The sequence below is a fragment of the Ctenopharyngodon idella genome, chromosome 7 (assembly GCF_019924925.1).
Source record: "Ctenopharyngodon idella isolate HZGC_01 chromosome 7, HZGC01, whole genome shotgun sequence".
Taxonomy (NCBI): Eukaryota; Metazoa; Chordata; class Actinopteri; order Cypriniformes; family Xenocyprididae; genus Ctenopharyngodon; species Ctenopharyngodon idella.
In genome coordinates, this window is record NC_067226.1 from 48,234,431 (window position 1) to 48,245,739 (window position 11,309).

At 38.1% G+C, this 11,309-nt stretch overlaps 1 protein-coding gene across 1 annotated transcript; it reads left to right on the forward strand.

The window, feature by feature from the left end:
- Positions 1 to 642: 642 nt before the first annotated feature.
- LOC127516385 (cytochrome P450 7A1) lies at positions 643 to 9,692 on the forward strand. The gene is made up of 6 exons (XM_051900962.1): positions 643 to 898; positions 1,699 to 1,939; positions 3,615 to 4,207; positions 5,208 to 5,332; positions 7,390 to 7,568; positions 9,187 to 9,692. The coding sequence occupies exons 1-6, from the start codon at positions 819 to 821 to the stop codon at positions 9,496 to 9,498; spliced, it is 1,530 nt and encodes a 509-aa protein (XP_051756922.1). The 5' UTR covers positions 643 to 818; the 3' UTR covers positions 9,499 to 9,692.
- The last annotated feature ends 1,617 nt before the right edge of the window (positions 9,693 to 11,309 follow it).

The window sequence follows — 11,309 nt, forward strand, 5'->3', positions numbered from 1 at the left end:
ACACTGTTTGACATGATGGTTTTGAATTGCTTGAATATGATTGGAATCATTTCTAAAAGAAAAATACAGTTAAGTGCAACATGAGCAGAATAAATGTTGTGGTAACACTTTAGTTTAGGGTCCAATTCTCACTATTAACTAGTTGCTTATCAGCATCCATATTACTAGGATACTGACTGTTTATTAGTACTTATAAAGCACATATTCTGCATGACCATATTCTACAACCCTTAATCCTATAACAACTACCTTACTAACTATTAATAAGCAGTATTTTATTGAGGCAAAAGTCGTAGTTAATAGTTAGTTAATCGACCCTAATGTAAAGTGTGACCAATGTTGTGAATTCTTTGGGTTTCATCGCCTTGTTTCAGTGTGTTTCTGTTGCAGTTAGCCTATAAGACTGCTATGTGTATTGATTTAAGCTGTTAATTTGTAACAGTTCTCAGGAAATTTCTAAACTTACTGATTCACTGAACTTACTCAATGAGATTACCACAGCATATTGTGACTGCATCTGAAATTTGGAGTTATTCTTTATTATACAAGTATTTGGACACTTAAGAATGTATCATTGCAGTAGATTAGAAACTATCAAGGCAGATGATGGCAGAGATCTTCTCAGAACTAATTTTGAATCAGTTACCCTTAAGAAACACTTCGCAGGAAGCGACGGGGTTCCTTGAATGATGAAAGCTCGCGTGTTATATTGTGTTGCGTCAAACGCGCTGCGGGGGCGCGCCTGAAGGCGAGGTCTTGGAACACGCTCCCGAAATGTAGTTCATTGAAAAGATCAAAATTCAAGGACATAACCTGAAATGGCTACGTCTTTACTCCTTGTTTCCGCGATTCTCCTTACACTTCTGATAGTGTGGATATGCCTCCACTCACGGAAAAGGTGAGATGAACTCGCTGTCATTATTAACAAAAGTTGTCGCTCAGTTTTTCATAATTTTAAAGCGCAAATCCTCACAATTAACGTGACATACTACACATATAAGTAACAATGGTAATGTATATGGTTACATCTGCTCGTTATTTTACTACAGTGTGATGTTTGAGCTCACAATACGTAGGCTGTTATATGGTGAATAAACGTTAATTGTTAAAACGTGTTCTTTCACAACAACAGACGGATCATAATGTACTGTATAATGAAACTGTAAGTTCCCACTCTAAATGCATCTTTGTAAAATTTAATTTAAATTGTTTACTTTTTAATAATTAAATTATTTTTCTGGATAGTAAATTATGAAATGCATTACAGTGATGACTGAAATAAATATACCTCAAAGCCTGCTGTATCATATTTAAAAACATTTTTGACACATTTTTACAATAAATAATCCTTTAGGTTACTTGAATCCGTTATTCTTGTCATATTAAAATCAGCCACGCAAATGCGACACAGAAGGGACAAAAGACATGTAGATGGTGTTTCAGAAAATATTGATCATTTTAATGATGTGGAAGCGACATCAAATATGAAACATGTGGCTTTATAGGGTTGCGAACACGAATGCGCTCTATTCCATTCTGTTGCACTCCATTTAGCTGCTTTTGAAAGCAAGAACACATCTTAGTCTTGTCCAATCTGAGAACATTTCTCCTCACTATATAGCCCACAGCAGATGTGACAATATATTGTGATTATATGAGATTTTTAAATTGATAACGCTGCTCTCTGTCTGTTTCCAGGCGGTCAGGAGAGCCTCCGCTGGTCACCGGCTGGCTTCCCTTCATTGGAGTCACACTGGATTACGTCTCAAACCCGTTAGGCTTCTTAAGAGAGACTCAGAGGAAACATGGGGATGTTTTCACATGTGTGATTGCTGGGAAATACTTCACTTTTGTCACAGACCCTTTTTCTTTCTCCGCTGTGGTACGGCAAAGCAAAAATCTTGACTTTCAGAAGTTTGCTCTTAGTTTTTCGCGCCGGGTAAGTGACTCTGATGAGATAAGATGCATCAAGTTACAGATGACTGTTCTCCTGATAAAAAAGCATTAGGTTACTCACATAACCCAGATATCTTACTATAGGAAACGCCTCAGGTGTGATAGACGAAGGAAGCACCATTTACACCACGTCCAAGACCTATAGATTTACAAGCCAACCCAAAACCCTAATTTTATCTCCTCTTCCAAAGAAAAGGGAGATTTACAGGTGTGTGACTTCAAGGCAGTGCAGTTATAAGACAAATCACTGACTGTAGGAACAAAATCAGGGTTAGAAACATAACGCTCTTTCCATCTGAGTTACTTGTTGAAGATAGCATGTCTAAACTAGTCATGTAACATGGCACAGTGACTAACTAGGAAACTTAAAAATGGCACTTTATGACAAAAAGTGTGCCGACCGCCGCTCTAGATGTGACTCAAACACATTACTTTAAATCATGTAAGGAGCCTGTAAATGGAGCTCTAGTGCTCTGGATGGTGTTTATAAGCCCAAACGTATTCAAATGTGTCCTTTCACAAGTACCCAAAGATTGACCCGTTCCAGTGGGAGTGAAATATCTGTGACAGAAGGAACAGACCAGGATTCCCTCATAGAGGATTAGTTCACTTCAGAATTAAAATTTCCTGATAATTTACTCTCCTCCATGTCATCCAAGTTGTTTATGTCTTTCTTTCTTCAGTGGAAAAGAAATGAATGTTTTTGAGGAAAACATTTCAGGATTTTTCTCCATATAGTGGACTTCACTGGGGTTCATCGGGTTGAAGGTCCAAATGTCAGTTTCAGTGCAGCTTCAAAGAGCTCTACACGATCCCAGACGAGGAATAAGAGTCTTATCTAGAGAAACCATCAGCCATTTTCTAAAAAAAAATAAAAAATTATATACTTTTTAACCACAAAAGCTCGTCTTGCACTGCTCTGTGATGCTCCACACATTACGTAATCACGTTGGAAAGGTCACACATGACGTAGGCGATCCAGTGTTTACAAAGCAAACGTGCAAAGACTAAATCAAACGCCCTTTACAGAAAAAAAGGTAAAACAACGACGTCGGATGATTTTGAAGTTTTTCACCCTACCGTGGTACTTCCGCCTACGTCACGCGTGACCTTTCCAACATGATTACGTAATGCGTGGAGCATCTCAGAGCAGTGCAAGACGAGCATTTGTCACCAGGTGTCACCAGCGAGTTTTTCGAACGCTTCGAAACAGTGAATCATTTTGCGAAGCAATTGGTTCAGTTGATTCAAAGCTTCAAAAAGCTTTGTTTCTCCCATCACTAGAAAAACCAAGAAACCGCTCAGAAAGTCAAAACCAAAACACTGAGAACAAACAAAGGAATTCTCAGAACTGCAGTTTTAACACAAAAAAAGATTGCGCAACGAGAGACTGAACAAACCAGGCTTGTATAGGCCGAGTTAACAAGGTAATGAGTAACAGCTGTAAGCAATCAGGGATTATGAGTCTGGGCAATGGATTATGGGGAATGTAAACTTGTATATTGTTGGGTCTTATGACAAATTGCTTGTGGTGTTCCTTATTTTAGTCACTTTGAACAAAATGGATAAATGTAATGTAAATCATATGTGTTAAATCCTGGGTTTGATCCTGATTCTCTGCCTCTGTTTCTCTCTCTCTCTCTCACACTTTCTCTAAGGTCTTTGGTCATGCAGACTTCAACCATCCGCTGTTCAGTGAGAGTTATAGGGAAGTTCATGGGATTTTCCGTCAGACGCTTCAAGGCGCTCCTCTGCAGCAGCTCGCCGAGACCATGCTGTGCAATCTGCAGACGGTTCTGGAACGAGGTCTGCCCTGTGAACACGACTGGCTTGAAGAAGGGCTTCAGAGCTTCACAAACCGCATCATGTTCGAGGCAGGGTTCCTCACTCTTTTCGGGAAGGACGCGGGGTTTCTTCAGGCTGGTGGCATGTCAGGCAGCAGAATATGCATGCAGAAAGCGGAGCAAGATTTTCTGGTGTTTGATCGTGCGTTCCCTCTGCTGGCTGCGGGGCTTCCCATCAGTCTGATTGCGCAAGCGTGGCGAGCGAGAGAAGCTTTAGCAGAGGATCTGCTGCATGATGAGCTTCATCAGAGGAAATGCATCTCAGATCTGATTCTGCGCAGAATGGACGCTTTTGACCGCATGCATTTGGATGAAACTGGAAAAGCACGGACACATGTGTGCATGCTGTGGGCGTCACAGGCGAATACTCTTCCAGCTGCCTTCTGGAGCCTGTACTACACACTCAGGTAATTTACCACATGTGTTATGTAGGCACTGTTAAAATCACTGTGAAAATGTATACACTGCTGTTCAAAAGTTTGGGAATGATAAGATTTTAAAGTCCCCTTGCAGTCAAAATTTTTTTTCCCTTAAAGGGGTCCTTGATTATGATCTGACTTTTTTAACTTTAGTTAGTGTGTAATGTTGCTGTTTGAGCATAAACAACATCTGCAAAGTTACGACCCTCAAAGTTCAATGCAAAGGGAGATATTTTAAAAAAAGTTTTACATTTTTAAAAAAAGGACTACAACAAACGGCTGGTGGGGACTACAATGAGCTTCTTCCCAGGTTAGTGACATCACAAACCCTAAAATTTACATAAACCCCGCCCCCGAGAACACACAACAAAGGGGGTGAGGCCATGTTGGGCTGCTTTAGAGAAGAGGAAGAGTTGTTGTAGTAGAGTGTTGTTGACATGCCGTCATTTTACGCCGGACTGCTTCACAAATGAGGGTCAATTCAACACAAAAGATTAACATGACGGCACATGCTAGTGGATGAGTTGAATCAACTCCACAGCAACTACATAAATTTATCCACTAACCATTCAGAAACGTCTAAAAGTTGTAACTTCTTCCTGAGTCTCTCCATCAGTGTCGACTCCGGTTTGAACAATGTAAGGCTGAACACCGTTACTGACAATCCTCATTTTGTCTGCGTGAGATTCTCCAGCTTTGTTGTTGTTGAGCAACCGAAGCGTGAGCTGTTAAAGCTCCGCCCTCTTCTGGAAAGGGGGCTGGGAGCAGCAGCTCATTTGCATTTAAAGGGACACACACAAAAACTGTTATTTAAAATTGTAATAACATTTCACAATATTACTGTTTTTTAGTGTATTTTTAATTAAATAAATGCAGCCTTCTCAAATCATACAGTCTAAGACCTATTTGATGATAGTGAACATGAATAGAGTGTAAGCAACTTCCTGAGTACATTAAAGTGTGTGTATGTGTGTGTTCTGAACCTCAGATCTGTTGAGGCTTTCACCGCCGCGCGCACAGAGATCGACAGCGTTCTGTCAGGCCAGTTATTCAACAACCAGGACCAAACAATCCACCTTTCTAGAGAGCAGTTGGACTCTATGGCTGTGTTAGGTAGGTGGTTTGTTGAATATCTGATTATCATGATTATTGTCTATCATGAATAAACATGTCTTGGAATTTTGATCATTTTCAAGATTTTGTTTTGTAATAATTGCGCAACATAATCTTGCACTGTAGCAGGTTTGAACAAGTTGACATGTAGAGGTTTGGCTTGTGCTGAAAACAAAAGAAGATATTTTGAAGAATATGGTTAACCAAACAGTTGATGAACCCCATTGCCTTCAATATCATGGAAAAAATTACTATGGAAGTCAATGGGGACCAGAAACTGTTTGGTTTCTGACATTCTTCAAAATATCTTCTTTTGTGTTCAGCAGAAGAAAGAAATTTATACAGGTTTGGAATAACTTGAGGGTGAGTAAATGATGACAGAATTTTTATTTTTGGGTAAACTTTCCCTTTAAGGCGTATCAGGTCCCCCTTGGCGCCGGTTCCACTGTTTTAGACCTCGCTGACAAACAAAGCTGTTGTAAGTTAATCATAATGTAATGATGCAGAGAGCTGAATAGATGGCAGGTGGAGATGCAGATCTAAGTGCAGGGGTTTTATTGAAATATCAAACAAACAAACATAAACTGAACATATAAACGCAAGAACAGGGAACACAGGAACTGAAACAAGAATCGTCTAAAGGTATCCACAGCAAACATCGACTGACAAAGCAACAAGAGAAACACAAGGGATATATATAATGAGATAACTAGACATTCCCAGGGAAAAAAAACTACAAAATGACTACAAACTGGAACAGGAAACTAGAAATACAACATAAAAGTCCATGAACAAACACAGAGAACATATGACACATAATTACTGTATATTTATGTTCATTTCTCAAAACACATGAATAAAATAGACTTTTCCTCAGAATTCTCTGTGCCCAGATGAATCTGAAACTCAGCAGAGGTTATGTCTGAGTCTCAAATCATTCCTATTATGAAAAGTGAAACTTTGGCAAATCTTGATCATTACATCTGGACTCAATTTTTAGGTCTAAAGAACAAGAATGTGAAAATATTTACACATGTACATGTAATGTGCACTAGAGATCAGTTTTTGTTTTGAGGAGCAAGCAACCAACTTTAAAAAAATTTTTTAGACCACTTGAGATGGAATCGGCCACATATTTATTTTTTGATACACGTGTTTACATGACCAATTTTAAGGTATAATTGAGCATTATCACACGAGAAAGAGTGCTGCAGGGAATCACAGCTTTTTTCTGGTGTTACAGACAAGTATTTGTGGTGAGACCCTTTCTGTAAGTTGCATTGTTGTGCCATAAGTGATGACCTTAATGAGTGAGTCGTTGAATTATTCACTCAATCAATTCGTTCATCAACAATTCATTCAGAAATAAAATCAACTGTTTGATTCTGCTTTGGCTTTTATTTTCATTACTGTGCAAAAATAGACAGTCACTGGCAATATTTTGTCTAAAACGTAAGTTACTCAAAAAATTAACTTGTTTTTAACTCTTTTCCCACCAATTACGAAATTTTCCGGCTTTCATTGTTTTCACTGTTATACGGTAGGGGGCAGTATTATCCATCTTCCGGATCAAAACACAGGCAAAAAAGAAGCAGAAACGAGCAATAAAAGCATTGCTGACGCACGTTGTAATCTTTGACAATAACAAGATTTTCTCAGCTTTTTGTTTGAAATGTTGCTTTATTTTAATGAAACTTACACACATTCAAGCGTTGGTAAAAAGAGAAACAGGTTTTGTTTAAAATCAGAGGCTCTGTTCTCTCTTTTGATATATTTCATGTTGCATGTTCATTCTGGGGGCCAGGAAAGTTTTGTGAAAATGATCAAAAATGCTGGCGGTGGCTGGGAACGTTTTTAAAAAACGCTGGCGGGGAAAGAGTTAAACTTAAATAAAAGCGATATCATGTCTGATAACTTGTGGCACTCGACTTGCTGTCTCATGAATTGGAGTAGCCTAATATTTGTATAATTAGCACTTGTTGATTTTTTTTTTTTTAATTTGTATTTTTATTAAATGTTTATTTGATATTTAAGTGAAATACATTTTTGCCTTTCAGAAAGTATTATTCAGGAAGCTCTTCGCCTGTCGAGTGCCTCCATGATGATCCGTGTCGCCAGTGATGACTTTACTCTGACGCTGGATTCAGGTCAGACAGCTGCTGTAAGGAAAGGAGATTACGTTGCTCTTTATCCTCAGCTCATACACCTGGATCCTGAAATCTACCCCGATCCCACAGTATGTGTTCAAACTTATGTCAAATATACATTTTTTTGACCTATGAACTCTCTCTCACCACAGGTTTGTATAGGCGGGTTTTAGATCATTTATGAAATGTGGGAATGAGTAAAATTCATAAACAAACTTTGAAGTTGGCTTGAGAAAGCCTGACCAGAAAGTTTGACAGTTTTAAAAGCTTGAAGTTTGAAGGTTTTCAGTTTAAAGTAGTTTTAAAGTTTAAAGTTTTAATGTTTTGAAGACAATACAGTCTATCAGAAAAACAGACAGACAGACAGACTAGATAGATTATGATGTTGCTATGTGGTTGCTAAGGTATTCTGGATGGTTGCTAGGGTGTTGCTATGTGGTTGCTAGGGTATTCTGGGTGGTTGCTAAGGTGTTTCTATGCAGTTGCTAAGGTATTTGAGGTGGTTGCTAGGGTGTTGCTGTGTGGTTACCAGGATACAATGAGTGGTTGCTAAGGTGTTGCTATGTGGTTGCTTAAGCATTTGGGGTGGTTGCTAGGGTGTGGCTGTGTGGTTGCTAGGGAACTCAGGGTGGTTGCTAAGATGTAAATTTGTAAACAAACTTTGAAGTTGGCTTGAGAAAGCCTGACCAAAAAGCTTGAAGTTTGAAGGTTTTCAGTTTGAAGTAGTTTGAATTTCAATTGAAGATTTAACGTTTTGAAGGCAATAAAGTCTATCAGAAAAACATAGATAGATAGACAGATATAAATGGTCAGTTGCTAGGGTGTTGCTCTGAATCCTTTGCGAATTATTTGCAGTTGGTTTGTAAAAGGTGTTTTTATGCATGTTTTGACTGAGTTTTTGCTGCATTTACACTGTTCTGACCAGCAGGGGTCACCAGCGTGTGGCGTTTCAGGTGCTTCGAAACACTGAATCACTTTGCGAAGCTATTTGTTCAATTGATTCAAAGTTTTGAAATGCTTCATTTCTCCCAGCACTACTGAGAACAAAGGAAAGACAAGAGAAAAGAAGCTAACAAGACACAATCAAAGACTAATAAACAAGAAAACTACAAACATGGCACAGGAAACAGGAAACAGGAACAGAGCAGGGCAAAATGCAAACTAAAAGTCCATATAACAAAAACACAAGGTACACAAAACAGGGAACCTATTACAATTTAATTGCATTTGTAGGAGATTTATCATTTTTTAGGATTGGTTCTCCATAAATGTACCATGTGTTCTGTTACAAAATATATACATCTATTGTATAACAATGAACTAGATGAATAAAGTTTGTAAACAAACTTTGAAGTTGGCTTGAGAAAGCATGACCAGAAAGTTTTGAAGTATTTATAGTTTTGAAGTTTGAAGGATTTCAGTTTGAAGTAGTTTGAAGTTTAAAGTAGTTTTAAAGTAAAAAAATATCTATTATGAATTATTTTGAATTCTAGGATAAAATGTTTATTGCATGGAAGAATGAAAAAACAGGTCTGACATCACGTAACTAGCGTGTATACAAGATTGCAAATAATCACCAGTGCCCAGTTCTGATACAGCATGTAATTGTTATTAAATGTGTCACACAATGTATTTTAAAACTTTGGCACCTCAGTGACTTTTTAAACACAGCCAGCCATGTGAATGCAATGTTCCTCTGTTTCCTAGGAGTTCAAATATGACCGCTTCCTGGATGAGAGAGGTCAACGTAAGAGTCATTTCTTCAAAAACGGCCGACGACTGAAGCATTTCTTGATGCCGTTTGGTTCTGGTGCCAGCGAGTGCCCCGGCCGTTTTTTTGCGGTGTATGAGATCAAACAGTTCCTCGCAGTGACGCTGTGGTGTTACGATCTACAGCTCTGTGACGCTGACGTCACGCTGGATCCAGACGGCGGCCGCGTGGGCCTGGGAGTTCTGCCGCCCTCACGGGACGTCCTCCTCAGATACAGAAGAAGGACAAACTCCACCACAGGACAGTGAAAGCGTACAATGCAAGAAGGCATATAAAGATCTCAGCCTGTGAAATGGAAATCTTTCTAATACACACACATATATTTTTGTTAAATGATGGTTCTATTTGTTGTTATTATAGACTTGTATGTTTGACTCTAAGACTTTTCAATGCAAAAATATTTTTATAATTTTTTCAATAAAAATGTAGCATTTTGCACAAATAGGCTGAATAACTCAGTAAACTGCTACTGTATGTCTCTGCTGGTCAGACACAATGAAGAGAAGTGGATCTGTTTGCAGCAATTCAAATTTAATTATCATAAAAACAGAAGATAATCTATAGTGCAAGGAACATGACGGCTTCGTAAACCAAACACTACATCGAACAAAGAGAATCAAACTGAGGGTTTAAATACGCAAGATTACGAGAACTGAACAAGAAACAGGTGAACATAATCATATACTAAGAGAAATATGATTGTAGACGAGAAAGTGTAGTGAGAAAACTTGTAGCAACATTTCATCCACATGTGAACCTGTTACTAATATATGTATATGCAGTGTTGGGGAAAGTTACTTTTAAAAGTAATGTGTTACAATATTGCATTACTCCCTAAAAAAGTAACTAATTGTGTTACTTAGTTACTTTTTACGGACAGTAATGGGTTACATGACTTTTTTCTCATCTAGGCTGTTTGTTTGTTTGTTTTTATGACAACAAAAAAGTTCTATTTTTGGAGAATGTAAAGTCCCTTTCACACCAACAGTGAAATGAATAAGCCTCAGGCTGAAGGAAATGCAAATTCACGCCTGTACAGGACAAACAAAGTAAACAAACAAACCTTTCTGCTGTGCTGCTATTCTGGAATACAGAAGAATAGGACGCAGGAGAAGAAGTAAATGAGTAAATGTACGCTCACATTTAGTCTAGAACTACAATAACCATCGTGTTCACACACAGTTCTCTCAACATGAGGACGAGAGAGCTGTCAGTCAATACACGGGGAAACAAAATAACTTGCCTTATTTAAAAAAGTAGCTCAGATATTTTGTTGTAAATTTAAAAATAATGACTTACTTTACGATTTACTTGAAAAAAAGCAATCTGATGACGTGTCTTGTGTTACTTGTAATGCGTTACCCCTAAAACTGTGTATATGTATATCCAGACTGCATATCTAAAAGTACCCACCGAGTTGTAAACACACACACACACACACACACATTTGTTTTTGTGAATTGTGGGGACATTCCATAGGTGTAACGGTTGTTATACCGTACAAACCGTACATTCTCTCCCCCTACACTACCCCTAAACCTACCCATCACAGGAAACTGTGCACATTTTTACTTTCTCACAAAAACTCATTCTGTATGATTTATAAACCTTTTGAAAAATGGGGACATGGAGTAATGTCCTCGTAAGTCACCTTCTCCTTGTAATACCTATGTCATACCCATGTCATTATACACATTTGTGTCCTGATATGTCACAACAACGCACACGCACACACACACACACACACACACACACACACTATATATATATGTGTGTGTGTGTGTGTGTGTGTGTATAGAACTTTTATATATATAAATAACGCTTTAGGTGTGTTTCTATGCATTATGAATTCCTTCTACACAGTATGTTAGAAAAATAAATTCTTAGAACTTTTTAGGACATTATTTTTATACTTTCTCCATCAGAAGCAGCAGGCCAATGATGTCTTAATTCAAGTATTTTAATTAGCAAAATAAATAAATAAATACAAAACAGACATCACCACAAACATAATCCTCATAAACTGTTCCTTTCAAAAGCTGCTGCAGTCCCGCATCAC